General features: G+C 38.1%; 5 protein-coding genes across 6 annotated transcripts; 3 read left to right on the top strand and 2 right to left on the bottom strand.

The window, feature by feature from the left end:
* Positions 1 to 36: 36 nt before the first annotated feature.
* On the top strand, positions 37 to 1,303 carry LOC661097 (uncharacterized protein). The gene is made up of 4 exons (XM_967280.4): positions 37 to 211; positions 261 to 709; positions 759 to 981; positions 1,029 to 1,303. Exons 2-4 carry the CDS (start codon positions 261 to 263, stop codon positions 1,209 to 1,211), a joined length of 855 nt encoding a protein of 284 aa, XP_972373.1. The 5' UTR covers positions 37 to 211; the 3' UTR covers positions 1,212 to 1,303.
* rho-7 (rhomboid-7) lies at positions 1,234 to 2,810 on the bottom strand. Its single transcript, XM_008195472.3, has 8 exons — positions 2,626 to 2,810; positions 2,394 to 2,580; positions 2,219 to 2,347; positions 1,913 to 2,171; positions 1,740 to 1,864; positions 1,584 to 1,685; positions 1,436 to 1,533; positions 1,234 to 1,386 (listed from the first exon to the last, which is right to left on the bottom strand). Exons 1-8 carry the CDS (start codon positions 2,661 to 2,663, stop codon positions 1,296 to 1,298), a joined length of 1,029 nt encoding a protein of 342 aa, XP_008193694.1. The 5' UTR covers positions 2,664 to 2,810; the 3' UTR covers positions 1,234 to 1,295.
* A 154-nt stretch (positions 2,811 to 2,964) lies between these two features.
* Positions 2,965 to 7,612, top strand: dre4. The gene is made up of 3 exons (XM_967384.4): positions 2,965 to 4,889; positions 5,839 to 6,446; positions 6,501 to 7,612. Exons 1-3 carry the CDS (start codon positions 3,140 to 3,142, stop codon positions 7,479 to 7,481), a joined length of 3,339 nt encoding a protein of 1,112 aa, XP_972477.1. The 5' UTR covers positions 2,965 to 3,139; the 3' UTR covers positions 7,482 to 7,612.
* Positions 7,613 to 7,907: 295 nt separating this feature from the next.
* Positions 7,908 to 9,034, bottom strand: Snx21 (Sorting nexin 21). The gene is made up of 2 exons (XM_967432.4): positions 8,896 to 9,034; positions 7,908 to 8,851 (listed from the first exon to the last, which is right to left on the bottom strand). The coding sequence occupies exons 1-2, from the start codon at positions 8,909 to 8,911 to the stop codon at positions 8,079 to 8,081; spliced, it is 789 nt and encodes a 262-aa protein (XP_972525.1). The 5' UTR covers positions 8,912 to 9,034; the 3' UTR covers positions 7,908 to 8,078.
* Positions 9,016 to 10,343, top strand: LOC103313099 (uncharacterized protein). 2 transcript variants are annotated; one of them, XM_064357045.1, is made up of 3 exons: positions 9,016 to 9,149; positions 9,210 to 9,452; positions 9,503 to 10,343. In XM_064357045.1, the coding sequence occupies exons 2-3, from the start codon at positions 9,261 to 9,263 to the stop codon at positions 10,223 to 10,225; spliced, it is 915 nt and encodes a 304-aa protein (XP_064213115.1). In that variant the 5' UTR covers positions 9,016 to 9,149; positions 9,210 to 9,260; the 3' UTR covers positions 10,226 to 10,343. The 2 variants fall into 2 exon arrangements, with proteins under 2 accessions (XP_064213115.1, XP_008193695.1); XM_008195473.3 differs by having other exon boundaries at positions 9,069 to 9,209; positions 9,261 to 9,452.
* Positions 10,344 to 15,105: the final 4,762 nt, after the last annotated feature.

Here is a 15,105-nt window from a genome sequence, read left to right as displayed (position 1 = left end):
GTAATTTTTAGAAGTAGTCCTAAAGTAAACTAGAGTAGTTCAAGTGATTTTCTAATTTTGACGTTTGAAGACCAATTTTCACATCAATCTATTTATTTATAAATTCCGGCCACCGGCGAGTATCGTCTTATCAACCGGTCAAAGCAGTGACGTGTTGACTTCCAAGACCAAAATTTTCCAAAGAGACTTGTTAAGATTTTTGGCACAAAAGGTAAAATTTCTGAACTGCACCGGCACGGTATTGCTTAAATCATCTTCAGATGGGCACCTTGACCGAAATTTCCTCAAACAAGATGTTTGGAGGCTTCCAGAAGGTGTTTTCCCACGAGTCCAAGTCCTTAGGCTGTGTCAGTAAATTTGGTGTTTATCTGCCGCCTCAAGCAGAGGGGAAGAAGCTCCCTGTTATTTATTGGTTGTCAGGACTGACCTGTTCAGAGGCCAATTTTATCGAAAAGTCAGGAGCACAGCGATACGCCGCTGAACATGGAGTCATTATTGTAAATCCTGACACCTCACCTAGGAACTTGAACATTGCTGGTGATTCAGAGTCTTGGGATTTTGGGGTCGGGGCCGGATTTTACGTCGATGCTACGCAGAAACCATGGAAAGACAACTACAAGATGTATAGCTACGTTACTAATGAGTTGGTGAAGATTATTAGTGATAATTTTCCAATTTTGAGTGGGAAACAGTCAATAATGGGGCACAGGTGCGTAATGAACACTTCGTTTCCGTAAAAATAACGGAAATGGTTTTAGTATGGGGGGACATGGGGCGTTAATTTGCGCTTTGAAAAACCCAGGGATGTATAAATCAGTCTCCGCTTTTGCCCCGATTTGTAACCCATCTAACTGTCCTTGGGGCATTAAGGCATTTAGTGGGTATTTGGGGCCCAAAGAGTCGGGCGAATGGGCGCAGTGGGACGCCACTGAGCTAGTCAAGACTTACAATGGCCCCCCATTGGAGCTTTTTGTAGATCAGGTAATAATTATATTTTAGAAGTAATGGTTGTACATTAATTTTTTTAGGGGTCTGAAGACAATTTCTTGCATGCCAAGCAACTGTTACCTGAAAATTTGATAGAAGCTTGCAAAACCCACCACGTCCCGGTTGTTTACAAAAAACGAGATGGGTATAATCACAGCTATTATTACATTGCTTCTTTCATAGAAGAGCACATTAAATACCACATGGAGCACTTGCTGAAGTAAGGGTTGGTAATAAAAACGCTGATTTTTAATAAATAATAATTATATACATTTTATTACAAAGTTTATAATAAATACTGGGAGTAGTTATTTTATGGAGCCCCTAAATTCGTGCCAGTAGTGGAGAATAGGTTCTCTTTTCGCCCACAAATATTGGTTGCCCCACAAAGCCCACATTCTGTAAAACAAAGCTAGGAAAAAACTTTAGCAATGAATTAATTTATTACATTCCACAAGCTGCTCCTCCTAAATGTGCAGCATGGTCGAAAAATTTCCAACCCATCAATACTCCAGCTGTGTCAATGCCCACGATTACTTTAATTGCCTATAAAAATAAATTTTAGAGGCAAATAATAACGAAATTTGCTGACATACAGCGCCTGCACTAAATGTAAAAATTGGCAGTAGAATAATCCCTAATTTGGTTTCAGGATATTGGGTGCAAACATACCCCAAAATCGCCATAATAGCCCCTGACTAAAATAAAATTTAACTTAAATTTTGATTTAAATGCTGGGAAAGTATATTTACAGCTCCTAGCGACAAGCCTGGTTGTTTGGTAATAACTTTGTAGACATAACTGGTAAAACTCGAAATAACTCCTGCACCCAAGTACAGTCCTAGGAACTGTTCTTTACCCAGACTGTGTACTGCACCTGAATATTTGAAGTTGGCAAAAATGTGGAGCCAAAGTAATATTTTACCTGTGCTAAAGCTGTGAAGTACGTACATATTAGCCAAGAGATGGAACCCTGAGTAATGGCTAAAAGTCGACAAAATCATGGGCCAGCACACACTTTTGCTTCCCGGGTTTGAACAAAAATATTTCAACATGAAGGGCTGCAACCTCGGAATCCTCCACGCGCCGAACACGAGCACGTTTATCAGACAAATAGGCACAAAAACCTTCTCACCAGGCGTCAAAAGCTTCCACTTTTCCTCAATTTGCCTCAATAAAGTATGCTAAAAACGCACAAGGTGAATCCAATTACGTCAATTTGGATATTTACAGATCTAGAATGGAATTCATCTGCTTGACGCTTAAACAGTCTTACTGGTTTTTTCAGCATTTTAATCGCATGTGCCCTCATGTTCTCATACTCCCATATCGCTGCGCCTACAAAGCAAGCGGCACTAAACTAAAATCAAACGTTTTGTAATTCTTCTCGTTCTGTTCTTTGTTACCCCAATCGTAAATCCGAAAGGCTTCCACAAATTGCGTGGGTGTAAACTGGAGCCTCCTAAACTGACGTCTTGGAACGGAGTTTCAATACTGCTAACGTTGGGCTTGGGGGGCTCATTGTTGCGGCGGCGGAAATTACGTACGGACTTCGGGGGCGAATTTTTCATTAAAAGCGTACTTCGAGAGGTGCTACATTCTGGGGGTTAATAGTGGGAAAGTTGGGTTAGGTCTCACCATAACTCGCCCAGCCGAAGCATGCGGCTCAGAGCCATAATCCTGGCAATAACTATGCTCTATTTTAACGGAAAAACCATGAAATTTTGCGAAAAATTAACGCAAGTTGTGAAATTGTGTTGTCGAATAAACTAAATGGTGGGGACAGGAGTGTGCGTTATGTTGGTGTCTCTGACAGAAAATATTACTCGTTAATTTTTAATTAACTTGAGTCGCTGTTTTAGATAAGGTCACGATAAGGAATAGATTTTAATTAAAGCTGATTGGTTGCGATCGTATCGCTTAAAATGTGGAAAAATGGGCAAATTCGGAAATTCGTTTCGAAATAATGGTTTATTTGGTGTTGGAGTGATGGCAGTCTTGTGACATTTTGTTGACATTTGCGAGTTACCGCTCTTTTGTGTTTGCGCAAAGTGCGCAAAATAACGTCTCGATCTGGCGCCTTCTCTTCATGTAACGCCGCTGCGTTGTTGTGTGGTGTTAAATGTGTAAATATCGCATGTAACAATCGACAATGGCAAACATAAATTTGGACAAAGAAACTTTTCACCGCCGCTTAAAGAAGTTGTACAGTGCTTGGCAAAAATCGGAGAGCGAGAATGGTTTCTCTAAGATGGATGCTTTGGTTACAGCCGTCGGTGTGGACGACGAAGTGGTTTACAGTAAGTCGGGGGCCCTCCAGACCTGGCTTTTGGGCTACGAACTGACCGACACCATCATGGTCCTGACCGAGAAGAAAGCCCACTTCCTGGCCAGTAAGAAAAAAATTGATTTTCTGAGACAAGCCGAAACTAAGGACGAGAATTCGATTCAGTTGTCTCTGCATGTGCGAGACCGCACGAGCGACGAGGCCAATTTCAAGCTCCTCATTGACGCGATCAAAGAGAGCAAGAACGGGAAAACAATCGGGGTTTTCTCCAAAGACAACTACCCGGGCGCTTTCATGGACGCCTGGCGCGCGGCTTTGTCCAAAGTTAGCTTCCAGACAGTTGATGTGAGCGCGGCTATTGCCTATTTGCTATCGCCAAAGGAAGATTCAGAAATCATAACAATTAAAAAAGCCTGCATGGTGAGTGTCGATGTGTTTACCAAGTATCTCAAAGACCAGATAATGGAGATAATTGACTCCGATCGCAAAGTCAAGCACAGCAAACTGGCGGAAGGCGTGGAGTCTGCAATCGCCGACAAAAAATACGTTTCGGGCGTCGATGTTTCTCAGGTTGATATGTGCTATCCTGCCATAATCCAGTCAGGGGGCAACTACAGCCTAAAATTCAGTGTAGTGAGTGACAAGAACACTCTACACTTTGGGGCCATCATATGCTCGCTGGGCGCCCGGTACAAGTCCTACTGTTCAAACATTGTCCGCACGTTGCTTGTGAACCCAAACGAACAAGTACAAAACAATTATAATTTCCTCGTTACCCTTGAAGAAGAGGTTTTGAAAAAATTGCAAGCCGGGACAAAGCTTTCAGAGGTATACGAAGCCGGTTACAACTTTGTTAAGAAAGAAAAGCCTGAACTGGCGGATAATCTGACCAAAAATTTCGGTTTCGCAACGGGGATTGAATTCAAAGAGAGCTCGCTTATGATCGGCCCAAAAACAACTCTCCCGGCGAAAAAGGGAATGGTCTTCAACGTCAACATGGGTTTTAGCAACCTGGAGAACAAAGATGCGACCGATAAAGAGGGCAAAACGTACGCGCTGTTTATTGGCGACACTGTGATGGTGAATGAAGGCCAACCGGCCTCGGTCCTCACCATGTCCAAGAAGAAAATCAAAAATATCGGGATCTTTCTCAAGGATGAGTCCGATGATGAGGATAACGACGATGAGAAAGAAAATGCCCCAAAACCTGAAATACTAGGGAGGGGCAAACGCACCGCCGTTTTGGAGTCCAAACTTAGAACCGAACATACGTCTGAAGAGAAACGAAAAGAGCATCAGAAGGAATTGGCTTCGATGCTGAACGAGAAAGCAAAGGAACGGCTTGCTAAACAATCGGGATCGAAGGATGTTGAAAAAGTTAGGAAAAGCACAGTGTCGTATAAAAATGTCAATCAAATGCCCCGTGTGCCTGAAGTCAAAGAACTGAAACTCTACGTGGATCAGAAATATGAAACTGTCATTTTGCCGATTTATGGAATTGCAGTGCCGTTCCATATCTCCACCATTAAGAATATATCGCAGTCGGTCGAAGGCGATTACACGTACCTTCGGATCAACTTTTTCCATCCCGGATCCACCATGGGCAGGACCGATGGTAAGAAAATAAACGTAACTGATTAGTTACGTTTATTTAAAAAAAATCTGAGGATTTTAATTGAAATATGTCATTGAAAAATGCCCGCGGTATGTTTTATTTAATTTATGCATTGTGTATCAAGTTGGGAAAGTTCATAATGCACCATTACGTATCTGTTTAAATATTTAAGTAAATTTGTATCAAATTTATGGTCATTATTTAAGCTTCTGCATCACCTGAAATTATGGTTTTCCAAATAAAAATTACAAGTTTAATGTTTTTAAACGAAATGTGTAATATCTTTAGTTCTTTGCTGTAACTTGTAATTCTGTTTGCAAGTTAAACTTTTATTGGTCGATTCTTTGACGATTTAAAAGTTTAATACACCAAAATTTAACATTTTTTGAGTTGCAGTCGAGAAGTCGCGATTAATTATGACGAATTTTTAATCAGATATTTTACACATCTGACTGTACCTCCTCTATTTTTTTGTAATTTTTCACTTTAATTTGATCTAAATTATTTGTGGAATTCAAGGAAAGTACTGTAAAAATATTATCAAAAATTTGAATAAATCGAATTAAGATGCAAACATTTTGCGTTATGTTGTCACACGATGTGACGCTGGTATTTACCGTAAAAAATTATTCCTTTTTAAGAATATTGGTCCATTTTTTGTGGCGTTATTCACAATCACTGTACGTCGTAATAATACAGTGCCGAAGTCCTGCCACTATATTTATAAATAGTGCCATAAAAACGAACAATTTTTCGATAAATCCTTTCATCGTCTCATCTTATCATCAGTTAATTGTACATATTTGAAAAATTACACTTTTGCACTTTTTCAAAAACGAATAAGAATGATTTAAAAAGTATTTGTTATGAAAGGGTGTCTTAGCTGAGATGACGCCACAGTTTGTATCTATGAATTTTCATTTTAACTGTGGTTGTTTATTACTTCAAGGTGGCAACTACCAGCAGCCTGAAGCCACTTTCGTCAAAGAAGTTACCTACCGCAGTTTGAACACCAAAGAGCCCGGAGAAATTTCCCCTCCCTCTTCGAACCTAAACACTGCATTCCGACTAATCAAGGAAGTACAACGAAAATTCAAAACCCGCGAAGCGGAAGAACGCGAAAAAGAAGATCTTGTTAAACAAGACACGCTGGTCTTGTCGCAGAACAAGGGCAATCCCAAGCTTAAAGATCTTTACATACGACCTAATATCGTCACAAAGCGTATGACCGGCGCTTTGGAAGCTCACAGTAACGGTTTCCGGTACACTTCAGTCAGAGGCGACAAAGTTGATATTTTATACAATAATATTAAGAATGCATTCTTTCAACCTTGCGACGGTGAAATGATCATACTTTTGCATTTTCACCTGAAGCATGCGATCATGTTCGGGAAAAAGAAGCACGTGGACGTGCAGTTTTACACGGAAGTAGGTGAAATCACGACTGATTTAGGCAAACACCAGCATATGCATGATAGGGATGATTTGGCTGCTGAGCAGTCTGAGAGGGAGTTGAGGCACAAGCTGAAGACGGCGTTCAAGAGCTTTTGCGAAAAGGTGGGTTCATAAGCTGATTGTTTGTGTTTTTATTTGTGTGTTTCGTATTTTTAGGTCGAAGCGATGACAAAACAAGAAATCGAGTTCGATACGCCGTTCCGGGAGCTCGGCTTTCCCGGAGCCCCCTACAGGTCCACAGTATTACTCCAGCCGACGTCGGGTTGCCTCGTCAATTTAACCGAATGGCCCCCGTTCGTAATTACGCTCGAAGACGTCGAATTAGTCCACTTCGAAAGAGTCCAATTCCATTTGAAAAACTTCGATATGATTTTCGTCTTCAAGGACTACCAACGCAAAACCGCAATGGTGAACGCCATCCCGATGAATATGCTGGACCATGTCAAAGAATGGCTCAACTCTTGCGACATCCGCTACTCCGAAGGTGTCCAGTCGTTAAACTGGGTCAAAATCATGAAAACAATCACCGATGATCCCGAGGGATTTTTCGAAAGCGGCGGATGGACGTTCCTGGACCCGGAATCGGACGAAGAAGCCCAGGCCCAAGAGGAGGAAACGGAGGACGAGGACGAAGTTTACGAACCGACCGACATGGAAAGCGTGTCGGAAGAAAGCGAGGAAGATTCCGAATACTCTGAAGGCGACACTGAGGAGAGTGACGAAAGCGCTTCCGGGGAGGACGATCTAGGATCTGATGAAGAATCCGGGAAGGACTGGTCCGACCTGGAGCGGGAAGCAGCCGAGGAGGACCGGGAACGCAATTTCGACGATACTTTCGACCGGAAAAAGTCGCATCACAAGTCGAGCAAACCCAGCAAACACTCGTCGAGTAAAAGCAACCACAAAGGCTCGCCGAGCAAACATTCAAACAACCATCATTCCTCAAGTAGCAAACATTCGAGTTCGAAACATAGCAGCAGAGATAGTGATAGGCGTAAATCTTCTTCAAGTTCGAAATCGAAATCTTCACCCTCGAAAGACAAGGACCGCCATCACAGAAGCTCGCATTCGGATTCGAAAAAGCGCAGTCGGGAGGAGAGCAGCGATAAACACAAGTCCAAGAAGTCGAAGAAGTAATTCGAGGAAGTTGTTTTTACCGTTGTATTTGTATAAGTTATTTTTATGTTAGAGATTTGTGTTTCAAGTTCTGTGTTTCGTTCAGGCTAAGTTCTTTCCACTGAATGTACAGATTAAACTTTTGATATAAACCGTGGTTTAATTTGCACGGAATTCTTAGTTTTCGTGTATTACATTTTATGAAGTTATTGCAAAACATGTAATAAATTTGAAAAGACCAAATGCTGTTGCTTGATGACAAACTGACGGCGTTTTACGGCTGTAAATTTGGCAAGAAATTGGAATTTTTGGGGAGAGGTAAGTGGGTATATTTACAACAGAGAGGACTTTTGGTCTACTTAAGTTGTATGAGTGAGTTATCCCGCGGTGTAAGTACAAAAAAAAAATTATTATCTATTTTTTGCTCAAAGTACTAAAACAAAAAGCAAATAAACAAGATGTATATTCAGGCGTGAATAAAACAGAAAATATTGAGTATTGCTACCCATAACTGCAAATATCAGTCGTCAAACAAATAAAACTCCAAAATAAATACGTTAACAATATCAGTAAAATATCGCGATGCTAATTAAGTACACAACACTGGTGTGAAAATTGCTACAACCCAAATATCTTTCCCTCCACTGCCTTCACTTCGTCCAACAAAGTCGATTGCGGATTGATTTTGACCCCTTGTCTCTTCAAATCTTGCAACCGCTGCTCAAGCAGATCTTTATTTCGTCCATTCTGCCACCAAATTGTGATACAAGCATTCAATAAAGGTACATACAACTCCAACAAATCACTATCACTAACCCCCTCATATCTATGTAGGGCTAAATCAGCCCATTTTTGGCATTGTGAACACTCGGGAATTGACATGCAGCACCCTAACAGTCTACATAAAGCGATAAGCACGACCGGCGACCGATCAGTATAAAATTTGTTTAGTAGTTTAAAATTGTTTTCAAGCAGCGGCAAAGCGGACGAAAAGTCCCGTTTTTCCAAAAACGTCCGTGCTTTCTCCACTTCAACGCCTTGAAGGAACTCGACTAAAGCCTTAGACGCTCGCAGTTTAGATTCGGTGCAAATGTGCCTCAACAGGGACTCAAAGCCCGTGCTTCTGGTGGAAATCAGCTCATTATCAAAGTTTCCTATTATCACTTTTTTGGGAAATGTAACATTGGTCATTAAGTTCGGGTGTTCCTTCTTTAGGGCGCTGTAAAGGTTCAGGAAGTGCGTGTATCGCCGCTCCACCACCGAAGGGCTCAAATCGTCGTTTCCTGAAATGTGACGCACTTGCAGCGTGTACACTACATGTTTCCTTTCCTCGCCTTCGTCACATATTCGCGCTGACAGTATTTCGAAAACTAGTCCCTGCTTTTCGTTGCCTGAAACCAAACGTAGGAAATGACAAAATAAGCGATTTGGTCACCTAAGATTTGGGTCATATTTGAGATGTTTTGTTCACATAATTACGCCCCCACGCAGTCAATATTGCCCTTATCCCCACCTACAAGTACTTTTATACACCTTTGTGTACACATTTTGCAGATAACAACAAAAGGTAGATAAAAAACGTCACTGTCACTTGTCAATAATTAACCTAAACGTCAGTAGTGACGTCACGCCCGCTGCGATGCGCGAATTACTGGCACAAAAATGATTTGTTAACACCCCTGAACTGAAGTAAATTATGAATTTGTGATAATTGTATCCCTAGTCAAGTAAACCAAATTGTTATTAAAGGTAAGGGGGTGAGTTCGCCTTTCGGAGTTACATAACCTAAGATGTTGACAGATGTCAAAATTTGTCTCGAATGTCAGTATGCTGGACATTGATAAAATCGAGGATTATGACCCAACGGTTGGGGACACCCTGGTTCTGGAGGACATTTACCAGATAAATTGGAAGGAGTTTGCATGCGGTTGGAGCGCTGCATTTATTAACATTACAATAACCTATCCGATAAACAAAGTGATTTTTCGACAGGTTATTGCGCTAATTTTCCCACAAATTGGGGCTTAAACGGCTAGTTTCAGATGTTGCATGGCGTTAACGCGTTAAGTGCGTTTCGCCAGCTGCAGAAAGAAGGAATGTTTTATTTATATCGGGGCATGCTGCCCCCTTTGTGCCAAAAGACGCTCTCGATGTCGCTAATGTTTGGGATTTACGAGGAGGTGCGGCGCCCGCTTATGCTGTCGGGCTTTAATGGGTATTTGTCGAAGTTTGCCGGGGGCATGGTTGCGGGAACCACCGAGGCGATCTTGATGCCGTTTGAGCGGATACAGACGCTGCTTGCGGACGCACATTACCACAAGGAGTTCAGGAACACGCTGCATGCATTTAAAGTTGTAGGACTCAACCACGGGTTTCGGGAGTACTACCGGGGTTTGGTCCCGGTTTTGCTCCGAAATGGGCCCTCCAATGTGGGCTTTTTTGTCATCAGGGATGAAGTACAATACTACAGACCTAGGTTTAATTCAAAGTTTTACGAAACTCTTAGCGAATTTTTTTGTGGTGCTATGATAGGTGTGTTTTTGTCCAGCGTGTTTTATCCACTTAATGTTCTCAAAGTTGCGATGCAGAGCAAGATTGGGGGCGGCTATGAGAATATTTTTAAGGTTTTAGTACAAATTTATAACGAAAGAGGTAGGAAAATTAGGTATATTTATCACGGAGTTCAGACCAACTGTACGAGAGCATTTATCAGCTGGGGAGTGATGAATGCGGCTTATGAGAATTTAAAAAGTATTGTATCGTAAGTGTTGTTCAATTTGTGTGATGTTTCATGTAACTACAACTCATAAGATCACCTGTTTCGTTAAGCAAAGTATTTTTTTAAAACTGCTATTTATTTATACAATAAAGATTTTTGTTGAACACTGTGTTTCTTTTACCTTTACCTTCACTTACTCAAAGCATTTCAAAGAACGTAATAAAAAAAAACAAATAAAGAAATTTTTAGCAAAAGTAAAATGCTGCTTTATTTCTGTACCCTAGGATAAAAGTGTACTAAGTTCAAACTTACGAATACGGAATAAAGTGAATTGAAAATTTAAAAAATATTTTTTTTCATCACAACTGGGGAGTTGTCAAAAAAATCTGCACTTAATTATTCAAAAACATAAAGAAGTTTTCTTGGAAGTTCTTATTCAGAAAAAAATTATAATAGTTTGGTTTCCTTTTTGGTTTTTCGAAAATAATATCTAATAAAAAATAAAAGTTTGTTGATATTAATTGATTTTAAACATAGTCAACTTTCTACCAATTGCTCCAAGTTTGAGCATTTTTCTAAAACTGTCTCTAACTTTATTTTTTACTTTCTTTACTTTACATACTTAATTTTTTGTTGAAATTGTGTAAACAACTCACGTTTGGGAGATACTATACTACATATTAATGAGTTCCTATAAATAAAGGTATGTATATAGTTGTCAGCTTTTCGACAAATAAAGGGCTTTGATCCTCCTGCCTCTTTATAAGTCGCTATGTTAAAATTAAGACAAGGTAAGTTAGATCAAAAATTAAAATTTATTTATTTGGAGAAAAAACATACGTAAACGCCTGTAGTTATATTTTATTCCATCGGAAATTGTTTATTTTAAATGAACCATATAAAAAAACTTGTAATGAAGCGTAGAATTCTTTGAGTAATTTAATAGGTATCAGGTATCAGAAAATAATACTTGTTAAAGTAATAAATAGTAGTTATTTCGTGTTCACCAATATTCTTTTTATATAAGTATCTGCTTATGTTTAAACTTTCGTTATTTTTTACTTCATTTTCAAATCCAGTTTTGAGCATGCAAAGATTTGAAATTTGCATTGGTATAAATGTTTTTTTAACTCGTTTTTTTCTTGTTAGAAGGTTTTCTAAATCCAACCACCTCTTAAATAAGTATTTACCAGGGACTATGGTGTCTTTCCCCTATTGTAGTTCCAAGTTGATATTTCACTAGTGGTTAAGATTTAAACTTCTTAAATTGGTTTTAGTAGATAAATTTTATTGCGACATTTATTTTGAGCCAGGCTTTATGTTGGATTAGTCTTAGACCCTTAAGGACGACTAAATTCTTCCCCTTGTTTTAAATACCGTTTGTAAATAACAAAGGACAAGAGCAAAACTGATTTAGTTTAAGTAGATGTAAGTTAAATGTTTGTATTAAATATGGATTAATTTGTTCATTTGTACATTAACACAATAACATGAAATCATTTCCGTGGGCGATCGCCATTAGTTTTATCAGTTCTTTGTAGCAAACGACTCTGTGAAAAACACATTAATTAAAATGCCATTTTCGAAGTTTGCTGTCAGTGCAAATACAGTGAGCATATAATTATACAGCCGAGATAGCTATCGCCATCACCACATCTAAAAATGGTGACATTTTATAATTATATTTGTTTGTAAGTTGTGTAATTTAACCGCAGACAAATTAAGATACAAAACTGATAAGACAAATTGTCTGTTTTATATCCTGTACATTTGACGGAACCACATTTAGGTAATTGTTAACGGATAATTATTATCTATTAAAACGTGAGCTTCAACGTGACAATAATTTTATGGTTGTGATTCCTCGAGAGTCGCTCAGAAACTCAAATTTGTTTCTCATGCTCGAAATTTCCATTTTTGGGCAAAATAATGACGTCAACACGAAAAAATATACGTGAGATCAATTGATTGTTCTTTAATAGCTCCCCATACGTTGAGATACAGGGTCCACCTGCTTTCGGTAATTTTTATTTGTGGGGTCTAGCGCGTATCCATGAGGGGAATGGTTGGATAATTGATATATAATTTAGAGTCTCTGGAGTTTTAGGCAATAATAGTTATTATCTAAATGCTTATGTTTGCATGATCCTGCCCTTTTATTACCTTCGGTTCGTTATTATTGTTTCAATTTTACTAAAAACTCGGAGCTTTTATTTAATTGGTTCTTTTCGTGTTGCGAAGCAGTCAATTTGCAAATCCTCTCGTGGATATTTTACCTCGGCTTTATTGCCCTCAGATTACAAGTAGCAAGACGATGTGATACCGACAATAATTTCTCAATTACTTACCGCAGCAGTGGCGCAACAAATCTGGGCCTTAGGGAGTACACACTTTTATATTACTACTTATTTAAAACGGACTGAATTTTATATTATAATGATCATTTGGTCTAATAATAAAAGCAATTATTGTCGTTGACAAACGTAGTCGTGTGCTTTTAAACTCTAAATTTGCGAACTTACCTAGATCTAATTACAGCTTGAAGCGAGTATTAGTTCCGAGACGTTAACTGGCGTCGCTCAATGTTCGGCTGCTTGTATTTTTATAGCGCCTTCTTGAAATTGTTCCCTGAATGCCCCTTAACGTTAATTTGATTTTTTCCTTTATTTTACGGAATCAAGAAGTGTGTTGTAAGCTTATTTAGGTTATAAAAGACCACATCCCTGTTGATTGGGCAATAAACTTAATGAAATGGAGACAAAAAGGGGTTTATTTAAATGAAAAACAAGGCTTATTCCTAATTGGCTTTAAAAGAGGGGCATTTATGTCGAAAATTAAGAAAAAATTACCGCCTTAAAAGTAATTAAATCAGTTTTTATTCGAAACTAATTTGTTGTCATCATGAATAAAGCTCTCACGATTTTTGTGTTATGTGGAATAAATTTAACGTGGAAGGCACTTTGAGGCCATTAAAAATCGCAGGCAATATACTTGTAAATTGCAGTTTATTACGGTTAAGTGCCGGCGTATTAACAACAAAAACTCGGTGAGCTTTCAAGCTATTAATACCACAATATTACTACACGTGATCAATGGACGTAATAATGGTGACAAAAAGCCCAGGTTTGGATGAAATTGAGAGTGTTTTTCGCTGGGTCGTAATGTATTAATGATGTTTTGAAAAGTCCGAGATGGTGGTTGAAGAAAGCGTTTTCAATATTCATGTCGAAGACGTGCGGAGTAGCGAAGTTATTAATTATTGCAATAAGGAGCGCGCGGTGTCGATATTATAGGGCGGCAGTCTAAACTACAGGAGAACTTGTGTTGCCTCGAATAAAATTACCATCACCAACCAATTACCATATCCGTGTTGGTCGGACTCTGCACCTCTGTTAGACGCTCCCGGCATCTCACCTGGTTTTGCTACCTTGCTTCGGTTTACCTCAATTAAACACCTCGGCTTTTAACACGTGATATAAATTTCATATGGGCTTTGACGGCAATCTTCTCTGAATACTAATTAAAAAATCTAACTGCCTGAAATTTTACACGTACCTACCTATTCCACTATTATAATAGGCTTGCTGCACGAACTTGATTTGCAGCTAGATGGAATTGTTTCGTGTTAATTACTTTTTTCTAATACTCTTACGTCAATTTACCGGAAAATTTATTCTGAAACGTGGATATTAACATCTCTTACACTGCAGCTTGCATTACACTCACTGATTTTGTAATTCAATCGGTTTGAGAATACTTATTTAAATTAAAAATAATTGAGGAATCTCCTTGAAGCTTGAAATCTACACCAGAAAATGCCAGTTGTATGATTGAAAACGTACAAATTATAATTGTAATACTGTACTGTAACTGTAATTTATGAAAAAAGAAATTTGTTTCACTACCGTAAAAATAATTCTTTAAGACACATTACACTGGGTGTTAGGGAAAGGTTTTTCGAGAATTTTAGAATGCGTTTATAAAGCAAAATGTGGTCGCAAAATCTATACAGATAGTGTTTCAACGAGTTACTTAGTCTATTATTCACCTCTTATTTTTTATCTTCTTCTTTGCAGTGAGCTAGAAAAACGTTAGATTAGATCCTTAAAGGCTGTATTTTCTTTCACTCTTCTTTAAAGTGGTGAAAGTTCCAATTTTCTAGAAAGTTTAGTTTTTTAGATAATACATTTTTAAAAAGAGCGTACGTGTTTTGTTTAGAAAAATAAAAATATTTCAAAAACTAAGCAAAATCGATCAATATAAGTTTGGGTCGAAATCATTAGTTTTAAAAGCTACTTTCAAAAATGCAAAAACTTATAGAATGTTTCATTTAAAAAAAACATAAGTTTGTATTGTCACTATTTTCGGGAACCCCTGTATATTTAAAAATAATGTTACGTGAGGCAAAAAATTAGTACCTATCTGTTTAGAAAAAAATATATTATTTTTATAACATTTAAAGGTGAAAAATATATGTTACCTACTTGCTGGGACACCCTGTATCATTTTTTTCTTGATAAATGGTTTTCTTGATAATAAATAATTAGCTCCAATAGTTTAATTTGACTGTTGAGATGAAAAGTAAAAATAACTGGTATTTACTTAGCAAAAATAAAATCACAATCACATAAAATAAAATTACAATTCCATCACATAAACTCTTCTTGTTTATGTCTTTTAAATTCTATTGGATTTTTTATTGAAATAGTCAATGATTTTATTAAATTATTTCTCTATTATATTCCGTTTTCTGAAGATTCTAATTGAAGAAAAAAACATTTTTTATTTCACTTGAATCTTATTTACATTACCGAAAACTTAATCAAAGAAATAAAGGCTGATTTGACTTTACCAGATTTCAAAATGCTTTATTTATTAATTATTTATTTATTTCATTTGAATTTTAATTTCATTATCAAAAAATTA

The sequence above is a fragment of the Tribolium castaneum genome, chromosome 5, assembly GCF_031307605.1.
Source record: "Tribolium castaneum strain GA2 chromosome 5, icTriCast1.1, whole genome shotgun sequence".
Lineage (NCBI taxonomy): Eukaryota > Metazoa > Arthropoda > Insecta > Coleoptera > Tenebrionidae > Tribolium > Tribolium castaneum.
Note: the sequence above shows the minus strand (reverse complement) of the source record. Positions and strands in the feature narration are given on the sequence as shown.

Excerpts from the sequence above, each read along its gene's own strand:
- LOC103313099 (XM_064357045.1), top strand. The coding sequence starts at position 9,261 with ATGTCAAAATTTGTCTCGAATGTCAGTATGCTGGACATTGATAAAATC. Across the intron at positions 9,453-9,502 it reads ACAAAGTGATTTTTCGACAG|ATGTTGCATGGCGTTAACGC; the intron begins GTTATTGCGCTA and ends GGCTAGTTTCAG.
- LOC661097 (XM_967280.4), top strand. The coding sequence starts at position 261 with ATGGGCACCTTGACCGAAATTTCCTCAAACAAGATGTTTGGAGGCTTC. Across the intron at positions 710-758 it reads CAGTCAATAATGGGGCACAG|TATGGGGGGACATGGGGCGT; the intron begins GTGCGTAATGAA and ends AAATGGTTTTAG. Across the intron at positions 982-1,028 it reads TGGAGCTTTTTGTAGATCAG|GGGTCTGAAGACAATTTCTT; the intron begins GTAATAATTATA and ends TAATTTTTTTAG.
- rho-7 (XM_008195472.3), bottom strand. The coding sequence starts at position 2,663 with ATGGCTCTGAGCCGCATGCTTCGGCTGGGCGAGTTATG. Across the intron at positions 2,581-2,625 it reads CTTCGGCTGGGCGAGTTATG|CACCTCTCGAAGTACGCTTT; the intron begins GTGAGACCTAAC and ends CCCAGAATGTAG. Across the intron at positions 1,534-1,583 it reads TTACATTTAGTGCAGGCGCT|GCAATTAAAGTAATCGTGGG; the intron begins GTATGTCAGCAA and ends TTATTTTTATAG.
- dre4 (XM_967384.4), top strand. The coding sequence starts at position 3,140 with ATGGCAAACATAAATTTGGACAAAGAAACTTTTCACCGCCGCTTAAAG. Across the intron at positions 4,890-5,838 it reads CACCATGGGCAGGACCGATG|GTGGCAACTACCAGCAGCCT; the intron begins GTAAGAAAATAA and ends TATTACTTCAAG. Across the intron at positions 6,447-6,500 it reads TCAAGAGCTTTTGCGAAAAG|GTCGAAGCGATGACAAAACA; the intron begins GTGGGTTCATAA and ends TCGTATTTTTAG.